The sequence below is a fragment of the Trichoderma atroviride genome, chromosome 1 (genome assembly GCF_020647795.1).
Source record: "Trichoderma atroviride chromosome 1, complete sequence".
Taxonomy (NCBI): domain Eukaryota; kingdom Fungi; phylum Ascomycota; class Sordariomycetes; order Hypocreales; family Hypocreaceae; genus Trichoderma; species Trichoderma atroviride.
In genome coordinates this window covers 6,303,146-6,325,374 of record NC_089400.1, presented here as the reverse complement: position 1 = coordinate 6,325,374, position 22,229 = coordinate 6,303,146, and the positions used below count along the sequence as shown (strand labels likewise).

The 22,229-nt window shown below is 47.7% G+C and overlaps 6 protein-coding genes across 6 annotated transcripts; 4 read left to right on the top strand and 2 right to left on the bottom strand.

Moving 5' to 3' along the window:
- Positions 1-1,190: 1,190 nt before the first annotated feature.
- Positions 1,191-6,345, top strand: TrAtP1_002281 (uncharacterized protein; the record flags this gene model as incomplete). The annotated part of the gene is made up of 5 exons (XM_066111394.1): positions 1,191-1,246; positions 3,688-3,845; positions 5,207-5,505; positions 5,566-5,718; positions 6,298-6,345. The coding sequence occupies 5 exons, from the start codon at positions 1,191-1,193 to the stop codon at positions 6,343-6,345; spliced, it is 714 nt and encodes a 237-aa protein (XP_065967468.1).
- A 1,644-nt stretch (positions 6,346-7,989) lies between these two features.
- On the bottom strand, positions 7,990-8,166 carry TrAtP1_002280 (uncharacterized protein; the record flags this gene model as incomplete). Its single annotated transcript, XM_066111393.1, has 1 exon — positions 7,990-8,166. The coding sequence occupies one exon, from the start codon at positions 8,164-8,166 to the stop codon at positions 7,990-7,992; it is 177 nt and encodes a 58-aa protein (XP_065967467.1).
- A 661-nt stretch (positions 8,167-8,827) lies between these two features.
- Positions 8,828-9,445, top strand: TrAtP1_002279 (uncharacterized protein; the record flags this gene model as incomplete). The annotated part of the gene is made up of 3 exons (XM_066111392.1): positions 8,828-8,905; positions 8,986-9,251; positions 9,415-9,445. 3 exons carry the CDS (start codon positions 8,828-8,830, stop codon positions 9,443-9,445), a joined length of 375 nt encoding a protein of 124 aa, XP_065967466.1.
- A 616-nt stretch (positions 9,446-10,061) lies between these two features.
- On the top strand, positions 10,062-10,229 carry TrAtP1_002278 (uncharacterized protein; the record flags this gene model as incomplete). The annotated part of the gene is made up of 1 exon (XM_066111391.1): positions 10,062-10,229. One exon carries the CDS (start codon positions 10,062-10,064, stop codon positions 10,227-10,229), a length of 168 nt encoding a protein of 55 aa, XP_065967465.1.
- Positions 10,230-11,890: 1,661 nt separating this feature from the next.
- On the top strand, positions 11,891-12,067 carry TrAtP1_002277 (uncharacterized protein; the record flags this gene model as incomplete). The annotated part of the gene is made up of 1 exon (XM_066111390.1): positions 11,891-12,067. One exon carries the CDS (start codon positions 11,891-11,893, stop codon positions 12,065-12,067), a length of 177 nt encoding a protein of 58 aa, XP_065967464.1.
- Positions 12,068-19,057: 6,990 nt separating this feature from the next.
- Positions 19,058-19,261, bottom strand: TrAtP1_002276 (uncharacterized protein; the record flags this gene model as incomplete). The annotated part of the gene is made up of 1 exon (XM_066111389.1): positions 19,058-19,261. The coding sequence occupies one exon, from the start codon at positions 19,259-19,261 to the stop codon at positions 19,058-19,060; it is 204 nt and encodes a 67-aa protein (XP_065967463.1).
- Between the last annotated feature and the right edge of the window lie 2,968 nt (positions 19,262-22,229).

The window sequence follows — 22,229 nt, the reverse complement described above, 5'->3', positions numbered from 1 at the left end:
ACCCGTGAGCTGACGCTGGACACTCATACGGAGTACAAAATTGGCCAAGATCACGGTTTCACTTGGCAGGTCTGGTAGAAGCGAATGAGGGATCACCTAACGCCATGTACATATGCATTGCCTACCAATCCGACCCTCAGACAGAACATCTCACTTGGCGCCGCAAAGGCCGCCATTGCCCGTTCACTCGAGTCAGCTAGCGAGCCTACCATTTTCGACGCCCAAGGCTAAGAATTACAGTCAATGCGGTGCTCCTAATGGGAGTTGCGAAACAGTTATCAAGGGGCCGGTCTCTTGAGCGCCTCGAATAAACTAAAACCAAAAGTTCTGATGAAGAGCCATTATAGAATCCCTACAGTTGAGCATGGCATTCGAAAGGTCCACGAGGAAACCCAACATTCGACAAGCCTTATGACCGCGAGGGAAACTGAACTACAAACGGCTCCGAGCACTTCCGGCGACCTTACAACAGTCGCTCTATACCACACTACAGCGATCATGTCGTGGGGCAAGCGGTAATCAGAGCCAGGTCCCGCAGCGTGATCAAGGATCTTGGAAAGCGACAAATTCATCATCGGCGAAAGAAGATGAACGCCGCACGTCAAAGAGACAATAATACAAAGTGAAATGTCTGGGACATTCTAGAACCATTTGGGAACCGCCCTCTGTTTAAATGTGCCCCAACTTATCAACAAATTCAAGAATCGCCAACTGGCAATCAGCCGATGGCACTGCTAAAACACCACACCGCCAAGTTTCACTCGCCGCCCTAATTATTTTTCGCACCCCTGTTCACCTTTTCTTCCTTCTTTCCTTTCTTTCTTCATCATCACTGGGACTGAAAGAGCCCCCCCCCCCCCCCCCCCCCTTCGCTTCGAGCTGCCATATCGTGGGACAATCGGAGGTTAGGGGAATCTGAGGCAGGTCTCGTAACGTGATCTACGGTATCGAACGCAGGGTACGCGGTGATGCGATCAAAAGACTCGTTTCTCTCCAGCTGAACTATGGGGGTGTAGTAGCTTTATAGTCCTCCATGGGCTTCGGAACCTCCTGCCTTCTAGGCACGTCGACGCAGCAGGCGTTCCCCAACAGATTATACCAACTAGGATATCCAGCGGAATCATATGAGAGCTTTCGAGATCACAGAACACGCTTTATGCAATGTCATCAGGGGCCCAGACCGCGTCAACATGACGCTGGTGCTCAAGTCCGAATACGGCAGTGACGAAGAGAAAATCACTGGCCTGTGAGGCTTCGAGGCGATCAAGAACCGAAGGCGAGATGGGCGCAGGATTCTCGACCAATCTTTTTAAAAGGAAACAAGTATAGACAACTAGTTATACATCGCAACAGATGTGGAATACATTCCAGACCCCAAAGCACTACAACCAAGCCATCGAAGGCAAAGCCGACGAAGATGGACGCAGAGTAGGCAGAGTTTCAAGCCTTGAAAACAGAACTCCGAGAAAAACACAGAGGGAGCATGAGCGTCGTGATAAATGGGCATCAACTTTACCCGAAGGAACACAGCGTTCCATCTGCTTGCATGAGCAAAGATGTCTTAGACTGTTCAAGAAATGGGATTTGCCGAAAGCCAAAGACTCTATTCAGCGAATTTTGTGGCATTGCAGTCATATCTCTGCCAATTAGCGTTGCCCTCGGCCCCTATGGCGTCCATTTCAAACAACCAGATGCCTATGCTGGATACAGAATACCTGCTATCAGCAAAGCCGACTGTGTTGACCAGTGGCTGGGAACCGTTATGCTTCACTTCTCACAACTTGTTCTAGGAGTCCAGCTGGTCATTAGTGGCGTTTATCTGCCCAGTAAATGCCCACGAGAGGAGATCCCAGCCTGACCTGGGCAGGGACAGACAACATACCGCCCTCACCTATGCCGACGGCCGAAACGCCACCACAGAAAGAAGCTGAAGCCCTATATACCATTCCCCGAGAAGAGGCACTGGAGGCCGTGAGTGCATTGATAGACAAGGTTATGTCAGACGACTATGACACACCGATGGAGCTTATACAGGCGATACGGAAGATTCCTTAGGGATGCACGAAGGCCCGGAAAGCTCGCAGCAGAAAGACACATCTCAAGAAGAGATTGTTGATCTCGATGAAGCTACGAGTTACTCCATGTCAAGAAGCCTATTACTTTGTCCGAGTCAAGGTTATCTCATCTGAGAAGGGACGAATCGCCTAATGTGTAATCTTGGGGAAATAGCGCTTTGAAAAGAGTACATATTGTCTGGTATAATGTAGGAGAACATCGACATTCTCACTGCATCGTCTGCGAAACAGATCTGCCGGTCCATTGTTTCTACGCTGTACCACGAACTCTGTCTGCTCGCGAACATACTCTTTCTGTGCAAGTCCTGCTGCCACCACGGCCTTTCTGGCTTCATATACCTGCTGCAACCATGTCAGCTCGACGCACACGTTCTCCAGATTCTAAGCCCGATAGTTTAACTGAGCAGGGCATGTGCGACGCTCAGCGGGGGGTCTACTTGAGGCCCCAGCCAGCCAGCCATGCCAGCCCGGCGCAGATTCTCCAGATGCTGAGTCTAATCGCTCGCGCCAGTGCAGCGCCAACCACTACATCGAGAGAGCTTGATAATGAGGCAGAGAGACATTGTCTGGTACAACGGGGGAGCACCATTAGCAAAACTGCACAGCTTCATCACTGCAAACGCCATTAGGATGGCGGTTGAGTGCATTATATCTTCAAACTCGACTTTCCAGAATCGAGCGAGGTCTATCTATCACGATTTTTGCGCCATGAAGAGGGATCTCCTGTCTGATCGCCGTTCACAATGCCACGAAGCCAGTGGCGATTACTCTTTATGAGGTAGATTGTTTTTCTATTGAGTCCCCGGCAAGCGGTGATCAAGAATTATCTACCGATGACCACCTCTCCGATGATCGCTACATCATTCGACCCAAGAGGCAAGCCATATTCCCACCACTTGATGTAGTGGTACTTCACCAGCGCCGAGGCTCCCACCTATTCTACACCTCCTATGTCTTTTCATGTCGCCGACGGCTTTATTGGTCTCGAGCGCTCGCGCATACGCAACACGAGGCGGGAGGTCTATTGAGGCCTCAGCCTCCTTGAGGGCGTCGGAAAGCCGATGACAACCATAAGGCCCGAGGAGTGATGGCGGGAGGTCTATTGAGGCCTCAGCCTCCTTGAGGGCGTCGGAAGGCCGACGACTACAGGGTCCGAGTAGCGATGGCGGGTGGCCTATTGAGGCCCAGCCTCCTCTCAGACCCTGGGGCACGCATGTTTCGCCGGCTTCGCGCCGCTGGCCGGGAACGTAACCAGAGCCGCTCCACCGAGGAGACCCCTAGAGATGGTCACCGCGGTGGTCAGGGTGCTCGTTCCGTGGAGGGGAGCGATTCAATTTAAAGACTCTTTTCTTCAATAGGAGCTTTTGCAGCTTGAAAAAAGGCTACGCCGTGACGATAGACACACTCACAAGTCTGGTGCCACTACGTAAGAATTATCCTTTATTACTCTCTCAGTTTTGTATCTAATATTGACCAATTACTACAGTGGTTCCGACAAGCAGTGTGAGGGGCCACGAGCGAAAGCAAATGAATGAGAACAAACACAACAACCAAAGGCACTGACGCTCAAGGAGCAAGGAAGTGACTGTGACTGAAAACTGTGATGATGAAGAGACAAGCAAGAAACGGCTGTTCAGTCTTGGGGTGCCACCGAAGGCAATGCCGATCTTAAGGACGAGCAAGCCGATGAGGTCATTGCCGAGTCTGAGAAGAAGGACGAGGCCGAGAATGCCGCTGCTGAGGAGCCCGCTGAGTCCGAAGACATGTTGTGTGAGAGCTGGGACAGTGGATATCGGAGCTCAGTCTCTACACACGGTCCTCACGGTCGAAGGTGGGGATGTGTGTGTATGAGTCAAAAAGCATGCTTCTATTATGATACAGGAGATCTGGCTACTTATAACTTACGGGGATCTCTTCCGTCCTTCCTTCCCTAGGGATGTCAGGGCAGGCGTCCCTCAACAAGACAAGAGCCCATCAACTATACACAAACAACCGGCTAACCTCGATCAAACCTCGATCAAACTGGCTGATTGCGATTGAACGAGGTGACCAGCTTTGCTTGCCCCTATAAACACTCATAGCGGGTATCGAACTTGTAATACGCTCCCAAATATGAAGGTGTTTACGATACTATCAAGGGGTTCACCAGCGATTTAGAGGACTCTCTTTGTGCCCCTTGGTGTGTGGGTGTGTGTGTGTGAATTCACATTCAGAGGTAATTAGTACTCGAAATAGGCGGATTAGAGATGTGGAAGGCTGACGGCATGTAGCAACTGATGATACACTTTAAGCGCAAGAAGTCCGCCCTCTTTAGCATTGTGGAAGCATACCCGCCGGATGGCAAGGCATCTCCAACAACTTCACGCTCTATGACGGAAGACACATGCCCGCCAGGCGGAGAACCGATAACCTCAATCCCCCCCGACTACCCCAACCTACACAGGAAACACGGCCCCTGAGACACCCATCCCAACTCCCACGCCACCAGCTTCAACTCCAACAGCCTTGCCAACCCCCCAGAAGTCGAGATAATTCCTACCGTGTGGCGGGCCGGGCGTCGGTCATACGCTGAGAAGCAGACCCTAGGCATGGTCTCTACGACATCGAACGCAGTGGTACGCAATGCAGGGTTATCAAGGTTTAGTATTCTTTCTAAGATATGGAGCGATCGATGAGCTATATCCCCTAACGGGTAGAGTATGTGTACAGCAGCAGTGTTTGTATGACTGCCGGAAAGCGGTGACTGCGATTGCAGATGTGGTGGACTGTATAATGAAAATCTATAAGCTATTTAGGCGCACAAATAGTCTCGAATCAAGATGGTGGGTTCGCTTAACGAACTGTTGAAATCGCAAAGTCGGGCACATCGCAGATCACGTTTGAGCCTTGGAGTGCTGTTTGATGTATGCAGTGGGTTTTTGTTCAGCGTACGCTGAAATAGCTATGGGTTGTTGTATATTCGTGCTCGGATCACGAATATTGCTCTACAGGCTTTACAGCCTAAAAGCTATTGCGGCATGTGCAAAGAGCATGGGAGAACGAAGCCGACCCCAGAACATGATCTCTGCGATGACAAACGTGGGTGCACGAAAGGGGGAATCATAAGGCTTGATTCTCAATCTAGAATATAGGGGCGCAACAAGCTGTTCTCGTCAAAGGTGACAAAAGAGGAGAAACCCCGAGAACAAGCAAAGCTCCGTACCTCCACGCTCCAAGCAGCACAGAACCCATCGCTCCCCAGCGAGGGCTACGATTTGCACCTGGATATCGCCATTATGCAGACGGCTATGTTCTAAAGCCCAGAGCTGTCATGAATGTTACGCAATTCACGTACGCTACCCTGCCAAACACGATTGTCGCTGGACAGGACTCCTACCTACCAATGATCAACCTTGGAGACAGCCTGATACACATCTCAAAGGACACATTCGTGGGCCAGTTGCAGCAAACGAAACTCACAACAAAAGCAAATCTCTTCGCTGTCGGCTAGGGCGCTGGCATCGCACTTGCAGATCTACTAGGAGAAGATAAACAGGACGAGGACGAGGATGAGGAAAACCCCAAGCTCAGAGACGGATACCCATTAGGAATCCCCAACCACCAGACATGGAGCGTTAATCTCTCCACAGCGAACATCTCCGAGGTATGGACGGTGCAACAAAAACGAGGCCTCAAAGCAATCCTACACCAACACCAACGCCTCTTCTAGCCGGAGTTGGTGAATCCACATGTACTCGGGTCACGAGCATTGCTCTACAGACGCTTTTCATACTAAAAGGCGTGCCAGAGGAGAATGAGGGCTGTATAAGGCACCCTCAGGTCGACTCGGTGTAACAAAGGGAACAATGTCCAAGCTCCAAGAAGGTTGGAAAACGGCCCATGTGTTTGGAATCAGCTCCATCGTGATTTTCACACTTCTTCAGCTACGCCGCTGCCTCCGACCTAGTCAGATGGACGACCATACTGCAAGATGAGCTCGACGATGAAAGTTTTTCCAGTTGAAGCCATATTGTGCGCTGATGGCGGATCAAATCAGGCGCAATTATCCATAACATTCTCCACAGAGGACGGCAGATGTTCCAAAAGATAGGGATGTGCAGCCCCTTTAACACAAATGCTTCCATTAGTCATAAACTATCAGTTCTTCCATCAGCCTCTACTATACAACGGAAAGGACGGAGTTGAGATTATAGGCCCCAGCCTATTCCAATGACCGACTTAGAAGGTGGACTGGGAGTCCAACCGACCTGCATACTACAACCGCGCCTAGACGCATCCCGAAATACAGCTGCCAAGGCCCATCCTTCATAGGCTCCTAGCCGAGAAAAGTGAGCTCGGCGACTTCGTGGAGTACCACAAAAGGTTCGACCACGATACAACACCGATCTGCAAATGCGGAGAAACAAGAACACAAGGGTGTTTTGCATGCGGAATGGTTGAAACTTTTTCCTAACAGAAATCCCGGAAAGCGACCTCCGGGAGGGCTACAACTCACTCACCTACCTGCTAGGACCAAACATTTACCAATGTCTGAGAGTCGTCATCCAAGAAGGAATTGGAACATACGCCAATCCCAAGGCAATCACATTCAAAAGATGAAGAGCTGCCAGTATCATCAACAACATTAGTTCTCCGCCTGAGAACGCCCGCCCATCCAACCGCCCAAGGCAAGTCTCGGGCAGCTCTTTATCTGGCCAAGGCGACTGGGAGGTGGTTACTACGTTTTTTCCGCGAGTTTCTGCTCTATTGGCTTGATCCATGATTGTTTTGTCTTCATATTCAGATTGGGCACAGAGTAATTAGTTTCAGGTTTGATGGAAGGTGTGGAAACCCCTCAGACTTTAAGATATGGTGACATTCTCATTTCACCAATTTTCTGTCGCGGCAGCGCCAACGCCGAAGCCAATTGTGAACTTCATCTACTAATGAGCATAATCGTCTTCATGACACTCGTCCACAGTTTAACGGGTATGCTTGCACGTACTGTAGATGCTTGGCTCGGATAGCCAACGTTTCTCAGACATTTTCTAGGTGGCGATGGAGAGGCCTGCCAAGATATCATCATACGTGGAATGATCTTTGCGTGGATATCATGTTCATTCTTCAAGCTCTTTCTTCATACCTCTTCACCTATTCTGCGGCCTTTTTCTTCATAGAGACGGTGGTGTCCTATCACATCACTTTTTCGTGACGGAAAGCTGCTACAAATACATGAAATGCTTATCACATAAAAATACATGGGCACAATTCTTCTGCACCTTTCAAGGGTTTGGAACTCGGCAGATTATGCAATATTTTCTCACAGATCCAGAGCAATTTGCCGCCTTAGAAAGATCACCAAGGCGTAGCTGTTCAACGATGTGTTCATTGAGAACAATAGACCCATGCTTCTCGCCATGTCAACAAGTCTCACAGGTTGAATTGAGTCGCCACTAATGCGCAGGAAGCTATCATCTGTGACAGTTTCTTAGGATCAACACCAAGCACAATCGTCTACAGGTAACCATCTTCTCTACAGTTTCTATACTAGGCAGCTTTCTCTCAGATTGCTAGTTGGATTGGAGCTCCAACAACGTCTATCAAAGTTATCTTACTTACAATTCTCTTAGAGAATTTCTGCCAATTCCAAACGCAACAAGGAACTCATTCATTGGAAAAGAGACACCGAGAAGGCGTCAGCCACACTTGATGCAACTAGTGAAAAGCCAGCTTGGGTTCAAGAAGCTCGAGAGAGTCTAAACAGTGAAGAACAGTGAAGAGAAAATAGCAGCGGCAGAGACAGCAATATGAACTGCGAGCCGTTCGCCTACAGGGAATGCCAGCACACGACCAGAAAAACCTTGCCTGCTGACTCCATCTCAGCGACCCGTTACTCGGCAGCTGAAATTCCGACGGCTTGATAAACTCACTCATGTTACCACAGGCTCTCGAGTTTGACAAGTTTGAGGAGCCTAGGAGGCGGCGTGGAGGAGGCGAAAAGAAGATGGATGCTCGTCCATGTGTGGAACTCGTCGTATTCCTTGGAATTCAGTTCGGCAATGACAGTGCCAAGTTTGCGATGGATTCTTCCATATCGTTCGGGGCAAAGCATGAGATTGCAAATGACGTCAAAAGAAGGCAGGCAAAGCGATGTTCTGAATGATGTCTCTAGAAATGGATGGGTGCGAGCGGCAACACTGTGGGAGTCCAAGATGTTATAGCTTATGAGCTACTAGGGAGCCAAAGCCAGCACAAGAAAAGTGGTAGAGCGAAACTTACGGAAGATGAACAGCCCGATTAATGGAGAGAATACTAAGTCGATTGAAGACCGCAGACTCTGACGGTGAAGCAAAACAGTGGAGGGCGAGAAAGCTTGAGAAGATGTTGACTGGTCTTTTGGGAGATTTGGGCAAGGGAACGCTGTCTGCCCCATCGCTGTTGATTCTGCCAAGCTTGGAAGAGCCCTATTGGCAACCATGGATAATAATGTTGTAGATTTGAGTATCAAGACCCATGACTTTGGCCAGCCTTGCTATCGCGCATCCTGCTACCTCTTGTTTTCTACATTTCCAGTTTCCTTTCAGTTTTCAGTCTCTTTTCCAAGAAAGCTTTGAGGATGGTTTGAATGGAGCATATCTCTTTTTAGATCAATCCTACATCTACGTTGGTATTTTTGACCAGTATTTGGCGACAGATATACTTTGGAGGAGTATCTTGACTATGAGATTGTTCAACGAGCCAGGCGAGCGGAGTCCTTGTTGGTGATGAGCAACATGGAAGTCGACAAACTGGTGGAAAGCGACTTGACACAAGAGGGCGTCACCATCAGATTGAATGCTAGAGCCACATCTGTCAATGACAAAGAACGGTCATCTCGAGCACCTATAAAAAAGTAACAAGCATGGCAACGATATTCACTGAACCCAACTAGTTCGACAATAAACCCCCTTTCAGCAAGGCCATACTTCGCCAATACGGCTCACTGGCCCCTGTATCGTTCAAAGCTCCTGGGAACCTGGAGGATTCCACCTACTACAAGGACCGCGATAATGGCCAAGTAGATGGATGCCGACGACAGCATGACTACCGCTGCCCAAATGTGCGAGGGAGCTTTACCGAATCTAGAACCCTTAATCGCCCGATATCACGGCCGTTCACGCCCAACATGGATCGTACCAGAAGAACGAAGCTTTCATCGTACGCTAGGAGGACATTACAAAGACACACGGCGTGAGATTTATTGGCGAAATGGTGTCAATTAAACAACATAAAGCCATGGAATGTGTGTTGATGCTAATAATCTGGAGACGGACAAATTGGAATCTCGGATAGGTCAACAGGGCTACTAAGCCACTGTTAGGTTCGAGGACTCGGATCCTGAAAATGCATAGATGATTCCAAATGATGGCAATTCCTTTTTTCTATGTTCCCTTTACATCTGTTCCACATCAAGAGCCAAAATGATCGTGCCGTTGCTCCGCCAATATATTGAGCTAGGGAGGTTTACCCGAAGCTTTTTACTCCGTGGGGATTCGCATGGCGGGATATTGCTGACGATGCGGTTCAATTCTCCTCATTACAGTCATGGAAATGATCATGGGCCTGTAACTAGTTATACATGTTCCATGAGCATCAAAACTTGTGATGGGATGCACTCGAGCGGAAGATTGTAAAAGAAAACGGTCACCAAAGTTTACGACAAGAGATTCTCAACGACGCCTCGCGAAGGAGAAAGCCCAGAAAACCGCCAAGATAAATGTCAAGCCAAGGCCGAGAGAGTACCAAGCACAAAGCACCGCTTCAATATACCCGGAGGACCTATTCATCCAACAAGCACCCAGCAGCGCAGCACCCAGAAGCTGGTTCGCGACCGTCAAGGCCAGCTAGTCAAGCACACAGAGCAGCAAATCAGGCCCAACACGGGAATCAGCCACGGTGGCGTCGCTGCAGCAAGAACTTAAGCTGGCAGAGCAAGACATCGAAAAACTTGAGAAACGCACCTTAACAATGAAAGACACTGTCACAAAGCTGCGCAAGGACAATGAAAACCTACTGAACAGCAATGCCTCACTCAAAGCAACGACGGCAAACACAAACACTTGTTTAAGCACGTACGACAGGGCGATGGAGGCCCTCGCAGGCCGCATCATGGCACTTGAAAATGCGACGCAATGAGCCGAGAAGCATTGCTATCGACGAAAAAAATGAACAGGGTCCAGCTTGAAACTGGCAAGTGAAGTCAAAAGAGGGACTGACGAGAAAGCCTAAAGAACAGCCAGTCCGAGTGCTACCCGAACAGACGAATACATCACTGCAAATGTGAGCAGCAATGGGAAAAGAGGATGTCCAGAAGTGGCACGAAACAGCCACCGAAGACAAGACAAGCAGGACCTCGGCAATGGTCTTTGACCAGTCCAGCGAAAGAATTCTGAAACTGACCAACTGGCGAAATTTGTTGGTGGAATAGCATCATGAATCAAGCAAAGCCAGTTCACAAACCAGCTGAGGCAATACATCACCATAGCTGCACTGAACAGAAACTTGTTGTCAAATCAGGATCTTTCCAATATGCTTGCCATGTGAGCTGTTTCTCATGGAGGTGCTGCTAGCATTCATTCTTTGGCATGGATAGATGAGGTTCGAACCAGATGCGAGTAAGATGGATTGAGAAGTCCAAAGAGTGGGCAAACCGCAAGACTCAGCTTCACCAGTTGACATTATGCGAGAAAATGAAAGCAGAAGACGGAAATATATGGGAGAGGCAAAAGGGAAAACTCAACTATGCGCCTAACATCCGTGATCGGAGTGCGTGCCCAAGGCTTTAGTCCGAGCTTCGTCTCTGCGGTTTTCCGCCTTTACTACGACTCAACTATGAGACGCATTTTTGCTTCCTCTGAGGATAACTGGCGTGACTCTTCATCTTTTATTTCGCCCCATACGGCCTTTTAACGCTCAAATGTCTAATTCACATACTGCCTCCTTGGTCTATGTGTATCCTAACATGCCTTCTTCACTCCTCGACCATGGCCCTAAAAACTGCCTTTTTTTCCTCAGGAGCGGCGTCATTGGCGGAGTCTTGCGGCTGTCTGTAGCAACATCTACTTGCATAGCCGTATCGATCACCTTGTCGTCTATCTTCTGGACCGGCTCTAATACTCGGAAGAATCTCTGTTCCGGAAACTTTTAAATGAATGACTGAACGCTCACTTTCAGATACGAGTAGCTGTGGTACTACGACAACCCCATTGAGCAATTCTGCAATCCAGGACCTTTCTCCCAGCGAATTGTCCAAGCAAAGCCGCTTTGCGAAGGTGCCAACCAGAGTCAATGTCAGCTTATTGCTTACAGCTTTACTTGATCTCATCGGACAAAATGCCGGCGTTAATAAAGTCTGAATAATTCCCAACTGGCAATTGCTCTTTCTTACCCCAGCACACCGCTTTAGGAAGTAGCAGAGACTTTGTTCTTCTGTTCTTTTTAATACTAGAAGTAAGTATTGAGATCTTGCGTTTATAGATGTACCTGGGGCATTTCAGTCATGTGACCTTGATCAACAAAGTGACCGCGACCACAAGGCAGCTTCGATCAAACAACACGACTTCGATCAAACAACGCGGCTTCGATCAAACAACGCGGCTTCGATCAAACGAGATGACTTTGTTTGAACAAGGTGACTTCAAATGATCCTGTTGACCTTGATCAAATCGGCTGACAACGATTAAACCAGGTGGCTTCGATCAAACGAGGTGACCAGCTTTGCTTGCCTCTATGAACGCTTCTAGCGGGCATCGGATTTGTAGCCAGCATCGTTGAAGGAGCGATCAAGTCGGCTGCAGATGTTTGCTCGCCCCAAATCCGACAGCGACGTCAACACCACCACGAACATCGACGTGCCCACAACTGCCGTAGCGCAGCAAAATCGCGAGCCGAGGCGCTACCAGGGCTCTGCTCGCAGAATGGAACCATCTACCCCATATTTCGATGCCAGTATCGACGAGCAGTTTGGTTATTAGATCTATCTCGAGGAAGCTTGTTTCAAAAGAACAAAAAACACTGGATCGCTTCTCAACAAAAACATTCAAATCAACCCATGCCAGCACCACTACCTGGTTCACAACAGGGACAAGGGAAGGAAGGACACAGCCACGGCTCATGAAATTTTCTTCCCCTCGTTTCCCCTTTGAAGACAAAATACAAGGTTAATATCCTTTTTGGGACCGATTGCAGCACTCAAGTGGAATCAAATCTTATAAAGAGCCGTTGTGATCCAAAGTAGCTAGCTATCAGCAAAGCAGACTTTCCCTTTGACCCCGACTTCTTTTTTGGCATATTCGCCACACGGTCGACATTGTGAAGGGTCACCAAAATATGGATCACGAATGAAAGCAAGAAGAAGGACGAGCCCAAATACCAGGGGCACTAAACTCGAAAAGAACAAAGCAAGAGGATGACTGACTGGACAATGTGACGAGGAGGAGGAAGAACCGGACTAGCGAAAAGCTGAGGAGGAGTTCAAAAGTGTCATTTGAAGTCGAAAGCGCATTGCCACTCAAGGCACACAAAGCCCGCCTTCCTTGATCATTTACAGCAACACCAACAATAATCCACCTCAAAACAAGCCTCAAGGGCGTTGGGAGTCCACATGACATTTGAAGTTGACCAACGGTGAAGAAGGTCGTATCGCAACAAGTACAAAATAAGATGATCGAAAAGAGCGAAGGGAAATATACCCTGAACAGAGCAAACGGATCGTTGCAAAGGGAACAGATGAGTGGGCTTGCAAAAGAGGGTGGGTCTGCCTGGCCACTTAATAGAAGTCACCATTGCATTGTCACTTCTGGGCTCCCATGGCATGACAAAACCCACTGAGGTTGAGCAGTGGAAGCAGTCTCGTGGGGGTTATTTAATGCGGACAAAGAATTATGGGACTCCAAAGATTACATTTGCATCAAATCAACACGAAGACAAAGATTTAAAACTCTTCACCCTCCTACCATAACGATCACAGTCCAACAAGATCGGAAGCCTACCTTTCGTCATATCAGGCATGAACGGGGCCCAGGGGCTGCAGCATTGCGGACACTGAGAAAACTTGTTTCTATGGAAAGCAGACTGGTGGTCATCGCTAGCAAATCCGGACAACTGCATACACGACAAGGCAATCCTGGTCCTCACCTGGGATGGGAGAACGGGAACAGCACCATAGCCACGTGACGGCTAGGAAGCATGTAACCGAAAATCATCTCGGTGATGATGTTAAGACCGGTTTGCGGACTCGTGGTGGCCTGAACCATACCAACAGGGATGAAAAATAAGGAGACCAATGATGATACACAGGATATGAGCCCAAGCCAGGACAACCAACGTTGACAGCTTTGACCACGATGCATGGTGGAAGAGAAGAAATGAGACTCAATCTCTTGCAGTGTCTGGCTACTGAAGTCATGAGGTGAAGCAATTTGGTCTCGTTGTTCCTGCCACTACATCCGCTGCTCCCATTATCAGAGCTCCTTCTCGCTATAATTTTGACAAGAAATTTCCTTCCAACAGCGGTCTCGCCTTTCAGATTGAAGCGGGCCTTGGGAGAACAGAGATGAGGGGCCGATCCCGATACGTGAACTCTACGACAAAGACGTAGGGACACGAGAGGTGGAAGCCAACTATATATCCTCCGGTGGGATCTCCTTCCTTCGGATAAATTCTTTTCGCTGTTCCTTCCAATACATCCACTGTTCCCATTACTAGAGGCCCTTGTCGCCATAATATTGACAAGAAATCTCAAAGACCCAAGCTACGTGCCTCCTAGAGCATATGGCATGCCGCGACCTCAACCGCAGTCGCAGCCCCTCAGCCAGCACACTCATGTTATGCCGCTTTTACCAGAACTCATCTGGTGAATGTCTCCCTTTCTATCCGGAAACTCGGTTGGCTATCTATCTTGGATCTTGCGGTGTCTGAGCTCGCAGCAGATCCCACTGCAATCAATGGAGATGGTATTTTGCTCCGCGAGCCAAGCCTACACCCAATTCTAAGAGCGGAGGAGACGAAGCCCGTCAATTCTATCCGTGATGGAAATCCCCGCAAGACAAAAGAAGAAATTGATGGTGAGCTCATCGTGGAATAGCCCTTTAATGCTTCGGCTCTTGAGATACAAGGCAGCCCTGGCACGATGGCTCTCTATTTGACCACGTTTCTATCCCACAGCCTCGGCCGCAGAGCAGCCATTGTCAGTGAGCGATAAGAGAGTTAGCCTTGCTGATCAATTTTTGCTACGTGGAAACTCTGAAAAACGATGACATTGGCTGCCCGCAACGTCGCTACTTGGTCAATCAAGTCAGACAAATTGTTCTTCAGCTGGTGGAAGATATCTACTACTGCTATTGATAAAGCTTTGTTTAGAGGCTCTCTCTTGCCGACTACTTACCCGCAACTACCCGTTCTACTACAAAACTGTATTTTTTGGGATTCCTTTTTCTTGATCCTTTATCCCAGCTGCCTATAAACTTTAGGACTGTTCATACCAGTCTTTTATGGGCCCAAGGCCTTGGCTCTGCGCCATGCATATCAGACCCCACGGCGCCATATAGACTGTCCGCGAATCAAGAGTCTGGGAAGAATGCTTGCGCCTTGAAGAGCTCCCAAGCTAGATTCTTCCTGGCGTGGCCCGCTGGCCGGCGGATTCGATATGGGACCGATTGCCTTTCGGATTGGAGAGGACCTTCGCATGAAGGTTGCACCAGTCTCGGGCACCAAGCATCACAAACCCTCCTACATGAACGACGGTCCTAATAGAGGCGCCGCCAATGGATATAGCAGATCTGGGCCGCATTACCGAACAAACTATACTCGGCCAGAGTCCTCACTAGAAAAACAGCCCAGTCTACCAGTGCTTGACGATAGTCAAGATATTGCAAGCCCTAGCAGGGGAGGTGGATTGACTCGTTCAGTGGCCTCTTTGCCTATCTATTCTTTCTGCCTGGCATTAGCCTTTTATATTGCTGGGGACTGCCATTTGCCTGCCAATCCGGCTGGCGCGTTTGCTCTGCCTCCTCTTAGTACCGTCAAGGCAACACTACCAGTCCTATTAAACGCTCTCGACTCTGGAAGCACAGTCAAGATTACAGATTCCGAATTTCGCTACTGTTTTGTAACTTTCGTTTATTTCCTTTTGATACAAGTGGTATCAAATACCCAGCCCTGCTTCTCTGTCAAAGGGCATTTTTTCTCGCATTGTCGATTCGATATTTGGAAGACGGGAGACGTTGGCGCATGTATTTGTATTTGGACACACAATTGCATGTCACATTTTGGCTCTCAAGCAGACGAAAGAGATATGGAGATATGAGTGGGGGGTAAAATATTGCTTCAGACACTAAACAGCACTGTCTTTGGAGACAAATACACTCATTTCCCCTACACAGTCTTCCTAGAGGCTAAATGTCTCTGAAACGGAATTCCTTATGGCTTAGGATCGATTTGTCCACAGCCCGCCACTGTTCCCGCAGAAGATTTCCTCGATTTGTTCCTTCAAACTCTCGTTGTGGCATTTGCTACTATTTCCGAGGTTTGCATCAGAAGCATCTGGATCACGTTTGACGAGACTGGAGCTGATATTCTACGCTTTGCCAGTCCAGACATTTCGCATGCCAAACGTCTAGGAAAGGATACAGCAGAAAACTAGCTCCTTGAGTCAGTAATTGCAATTATCGCCACGGTCATGGCAACATATCAGCCACTTCAAAGACCAAGGCAAGCATCACGACAGAGCGGTCGTCGCAATCCAGCTCTAATTACCACCAAGTCGGGGAGCATTACGCCAACTCCACACATCCAACTCATCACAGATTAAGTCCATGGCATTTTCGCATTAGCTCATGTGCAATGAAGAAACCACATCTGTTCAATTTATAACGATGGTTCAAAAATACAAGGACGAGTCGGAATAAGGTGGGTATATTACTGGGAAGGAGACAGAGGGCGCGATGATACCATAATCCCGCAGTAGCCACCAGAGTTGCAGGAGAATGCATTTTTTAATCGAATGTATGAGAGTCTGCAGAATCACCGCCAAGCAAGCTACAGTTGTTCTGAGCGAAATCTTTTGTCGATGGAGAGACAATCAAGATCATCTCTGCTAGCATGTATGAAGTCAATCTCAAAGTGTAAGAATCAGGGCGTACCACTTTCAATCCCCTCAACGTCTGTTCACAATGTCGAGACGAAGTGCCGCATTCACAGTAATTTCGTTCATCAGCAGAGGACTCGTTCGACGCAGGGGACATCTCATCTGCCGGCAAACTGCTCACATATACACCAAGTCTCCTCTACAACTATCGTTTCTACGACGCATAATCAGATTTGCGATGATAACGGCTTCAAACTTGTGATGTGGTCATGTACCTGCCCGCATTCATCAAACTTATCCGTTTGCACAAGCATTTGTTCTCACACACACAGGATAAATCCCCAAGTTCGCCAAGTCCCTATTTGGTTGACAAAAGCTCTCGCACTCAACTACGAAGATGAAGAAGTAGAAAGAGTGCGACTAGCAGGACGGCTCTCCGAAGATGCCCTGCCATGAGAATGTGTTGGATAAAACAACAAATATTTACCTGGACACGAAGGACCTCGGGATGAATATTTGCCTAGAAACAAAGGATGCGAATAACAATGGGCCTCAGAATGAAGAACATAACAAGACTGAAGGCTTGGATCAGCCTTTGAAAGGTCGTGATAGCTTCATTTATCTACTAGGCTTGAGGGGAGGTGTAGTATGGTCACATGCCACCTGTGTCTATCAAGCCAATCCTTTGAACGAGCATTTGCTCCTTTCCGAAACACAATCTACAAACACTACCACACGACATATGCTACGCCGCTGTCAAGCTCTGACAGACCGTGGTTTTCGGAAATGAAACACGCTACTTCCAACCACTTCTGGCATACGGAGACAAGAAACTGTTGAGTCGTCACGCGTTTCTATCCTTATTTACCAAGTCTATGCATTTTCTCGAGCAGCTTACACATTCTGAATCAATCATCATTCTCACTGAGTCACTGGAGACCGCAGATAGGTTATGAGAACTTGAGACTTTACTGTGAAAATGAAGAATAAGACGGGGGAGGAGAAGAAACAGTCCGACAAGCAGCATAATTCCCTCCACCGTGAGATTGTGCCGAATGAATCATCACGCGAAAATAACTTTGCAAAGATGCCAACCTTCCATCCCAACCACTGCGGCTTTAATAGCTGGATGATCTTGAGGGAAACAAACCAAATTGGACTCTGCGATGTGACGGGTACAAACAAACAAACAAAGAATCGGCCTAGAAACGAAGTGTCTCGAGATGAGAGATTGCATGGATATGAAGGATTTGGATAAGATCTCTAATTAAATAATGACAAGACGACAAGACGACAAACTCGAGGGCTAGGCCAGGTCTCAGAAAGGTCTTTATGGCTCCTTAGGTCGCTGGGTTTGAGAGGAGGTCTTGAGGAGTCATGTGCTTCCAGCCTCATTTACCAGGCCTGTTGTAGGACACCTGCCCAACTCCCCAGGGAAGAAGGAGGTCCCTCCATTTGTATTGAAACAATACGAGTGGCTTCCACCTCTTAGTTCTATGAGGATAGCAAGCCCTTTCAACCCTTCAAGGTCTCCTTGTATTATAGCAAGGAGCTCCCACAGGAGACCATGACTCACTCCATGATTCGCGCACGTCAGCATATACGGTAACAGTTGAGGTTACAATTATGATTAACGAAAAAAACGCCACACAAGCACGTTCCGCCAAATCAGCTTCCGGTCTCCAATAGACCTTGTTCTCGTGGTCCCGCCCGATCATACAAGGATCTCGGATGTCAGCATATAAAGTCTACCTTTTTGCTTGAACGGCTTGCTCTTGTTCTTAGTCACACACGCACACCAATAAATCATCAAACTCCTCAAGGTCCTGAAGACCTCTGATATAAGGTACCACGTGTCTGTTAAGCTGATAGGGTGTGTTGAAAAGAGGGGAGGAAACAGGATTACATACAAATCACTTGCGATTGAACTCAAACTCATATGAAATTTTGGCCATGGCATGAGATGCAAGCAAAAAAGCCTGAACAAAGCGGCTGGTCAAGTTGTAGGGTCATCCCTCCTCTTTATCCATTGTTTCTCCTCGTGCCCACAATTCCTCCATTCAACGAGGTATTTCACTTGGGTGTTTCTCCCTCATTTATTAAACTACCTCTGCATTATCTTCTTTACTTCCCAGTGCTTTTCGTCGTCTATTATAATGATTTGGTGCTCACCGGGCGTCTGCCCATGCGGATCATCTGTTTGTGGACCTAGCAAAGCAATAGATGTGCGACTGAGACCACGTCATGTATCTTCCAAGCGGGAGGCAGTTTCAGTTGATAGGCCAAGGAACCAACCTTGCGCAGAACTTCAAAAGCACCGGCTCTCTGTTAAGACCATTTTCTAGGGGGGGTTAACATAGGATATGGTATCCCTTATTCAGATGGAGGTACACTTTATCGCCTAGTTGACGACTACCACTATTGCGGATGGAGCAGTCCCCTCACATAGTGCCCTGGACGTCATGGAACGTATGTGCACAGTATGAGGGGTAGAAAGGCTTGTCTCTTCTCATGATGCAGGATCTAGTCCAGCTATATATACATAGGGTGGTCCCATATCTCCTTCCTTCCTGGGGATGTCAGGGCAAGAGTCCCCCAACAACCACTTAGCAGACATTACCGTAGTTGTCATGAATGATCTATATACTTGATAATGAAGACGAAGATGAAGAGAAAATTTGCCCTTTGACGCTAGATGGTTGCGGTGAGCAAGGACTGGACTTGACAGGTAAAATTGGTAGCGAGCAGTTCTATCACGACGGGACGCCTCCGCCAATCGGTTCAATGGCGAGTTCATCGTCAAGATTATCGTCTGCGAAGGCCCGTCGTTAGCTGCCAGCTTCACGCAAGTCAAGATGAGAGTGGGCGCATACCTGTATCAGTCTGCTGATGCTGGAGTGTCTGCTGGACGGTGTTGATGAAGCGCCTGCTGGACGATGTTGATGAAGCGCCTGGGTCCGTTTTCACGGTTAGTGCTGTCAATCCTTGCTTGGTTCTCGGCTCGGCGCTCGTCAATAAGATAGAGTCTGGGCTTCTGGACTATGGGCCTCCTGCCTAGCGTCCAGCCACTGATTAACGGCATCTTGACTGGGGGGAGGCAGCGTTTGAATGGTGATGAATGGGGGGATTGAGATACGAATATCGATATGTCGGCTACCACCAACATTGTAAGGGATCACGAACGAAACAAAGCAAATGAGAACAAACACAACAACCAAAGGCACTGACACTCGAAGGGTGTACTATGTGACTGTGACTTAAAACTGTGATGATGAAGAAGAGAAGAACTAAGCTAGTGACAAGCAGAGGAGGCGTGCCGCAGTAGGCCACGTGACAAACATTCTCCATAAAGCAGGATGATTATTTGTCTTGATCAGAACAGGTGGCTAAGAATGAGGAGAGAAAGGACAGAAATGGCAGGAAAACAATACGACAAGGAGATTGGAGAGAAGGAGAAAAGAATCTAGTAAAACGTCAGAAAGGGTGTATAGTGGGGAGATATGATGAAGGCTTTGAAGTTGCTGGATAATCCACCTTGATGGCATACTTCAATTAAGTATACATGCATATATACGGGGGCATTTCCAGGCTGCTTGGCACCATCGACGAGTCCGAACGTACTATATACCATGTCTCATAACCTAGTTCCCTCATCTTTCAGAACAACACTATACGACAATACATTTCTCACCTATTTGATCACTCTTTTGGAACACAAAGAGCCTGTCTGAGGCAATTGGAGATTTGTCAGGCCAAAAGGTGGCGAGAAAAGGTATGAAGCTTTTAAGCTGCGCTCCAGTCGGCCGTCATTTTCGGTAGCCGCTCGCCCTACTTCTCGGCCTCGCACTTTTTACCACAACAGCGAGTGCATATTGAAAACAATTACTGCAAGCCAATAATATGTTAGAAATCGAACAAATATTTGCTGTCTGCCTTATAGCTTGGCACTGGGCAATAGTCCACTAGCGGATGAGCACACATGACGAGCAGCTTCTATGGCCTTTCAGAATGAACAAAATGCATTGATTATTGTTATCAAAGTCCTTTGGAGAAATCAGGAAAGTTATTCAGCAAACCCTTGTTTGCTTTTTGTCAGTATTCTCTACACCGTACACGACCGCGCCCCAGGCTGCTGATGTACCTAGCTGCGCATTCAACAAACCACAGCATGCACGATGGTATTGATTTGCTATGTCGCATGGACTAGTTGAGTGTATTTTTCTTCCAAACTTTACAAGCTAATAGCTTGTATTGAAAAGCAGGTCTTTTCAAATGTAATGCGACGCTGAGCGAAAATAGAGGCTGCTGTTTTATACACCAGTATTACCGAAGCCAAATTATCGACAAAAAAAAAAAAAAAAAAAAAGAGAGAGACAGAGAGAGAGGAAATAATTGATCGTACATTTTACATCGAATGAAAATATTTTCCTTTTCATTTATATGCTTTTTCTCCTTTTTTGTTTCGCTCTTGGCGTTACCAGGCAATGGAGACAACTGCCAGAAAACGGCAGTAACCGCCGGACCGCCAACTCCCTACTACCTACGCCGAAAATACAGCCCCAAAGCCAACATTTTCAATTTTACAAAAACAACTCTACTAGCTGTATTGTCTCTCTTGTCGCCATCCACTGCCAAATCTCCTCTTTCAAAAGCAGCCTACTAGAGATTATAGACAGTACAACACCTTCCACTCCCCAGTCATCCGTTTATCCAAAGAAAACCAGCCTCAGCGATCCAAAAAGAAAGCCTCAATTGGCAGCTCCTAGGCGTGGTCGATTCGAATTCACCGCACACAATCCACATCCAAATGCCGAAACATCGACTACTTGGCTTCTCTTTTGCCGCGCATTTTCTCTAATTGCACAGGGTCTTTATTTCCGCTGAACTCGATGATCTCCTGCTCCAAAACGGCCGTATAGAGGGGACCTCCAAGCTCGACGCATGATTCAAAGAATCAAAAGCTCCTCCGGTGGTCAACTATTGGTGACTATAGTCCTGCCTAGGCTTGATATTATTTTGGAAGTTGATTCCAGTGTCAAAGGCTTTTGCGAAGCCATTCGCGAACATGTTTTATCCCTTATTCTCAGTCTCGACCAGGACATGGTTGGCCAATTGTATGTTTTTATCCTTCTTGTATAACAATCTTCATCGTCTAATCACTAATGTTCGTTGGTCGCTAATTTCTCTTTAATACAGGCCATTCTATGGATACACAATACATTCATAGAGTAAGCGATTTTCTCAGCAAGAAGCTTGGCAAAAAGCCATACGCCAGCATGTCTACGACCGATTCATCCAGGCTAGAACAAGATACGAGTGTTTGATCAAGAGACTGGTGGGATTGAAGACATATGGCACAGGATCAAGCACAGAAATTCCCGCAGGTTGATGCTTCTTTATGATTCTACCTCATGGCCGCTTTCTTTGTGTCCCTCAAGACACTATCAGCCCATGTGGGCTCTGAATGATTACAGTCTAGGATTTTGCTTGATATAGTAAGCTCCCCTTAGCCTTCAGAGGTAAGTTTTAAGGCAGATGAAGAGTTTGTTTCGCGGAGAGCTCGTCAACCCTTTGTGCGCGCTGCTAACTTGGGACTCTTGATAGAAAGACTTTATACAGCGCAGTGCACACCGCCCACGACCAGCAGTATCTTTGGATATAAACAAAAAGATGGAGACTCGCCTAGGTTTAAAGAAAGAAATTAGCCCGAATTGGTCTCCAAGAGAGCTATTCGTACTGAATATTATCGCATATTTTCACCCCCAGCCGGTCCGAGCTCGAAGACAGACACAATTTCAGGTTTGAATAATCCCAGTAATATTGTTATTGCCATGCCTAACTACATGTAGTCAGCAGCATTTCTGACTACCTCCTGAGTCGGCTCCAACTCTGGGCTACGCACCGAACGCTAGAACAGCGCTTCTATAGAGAATGGCTATCAACCTCGTTTCTTTCTCTTTCTCGAGAAATCTACGGTCTTTCTCATCAACGAAATCCATCTCAAAAGCCGACAGTCCACTTAGTCTCTGCGCAACTGGTCTAGAAACTCG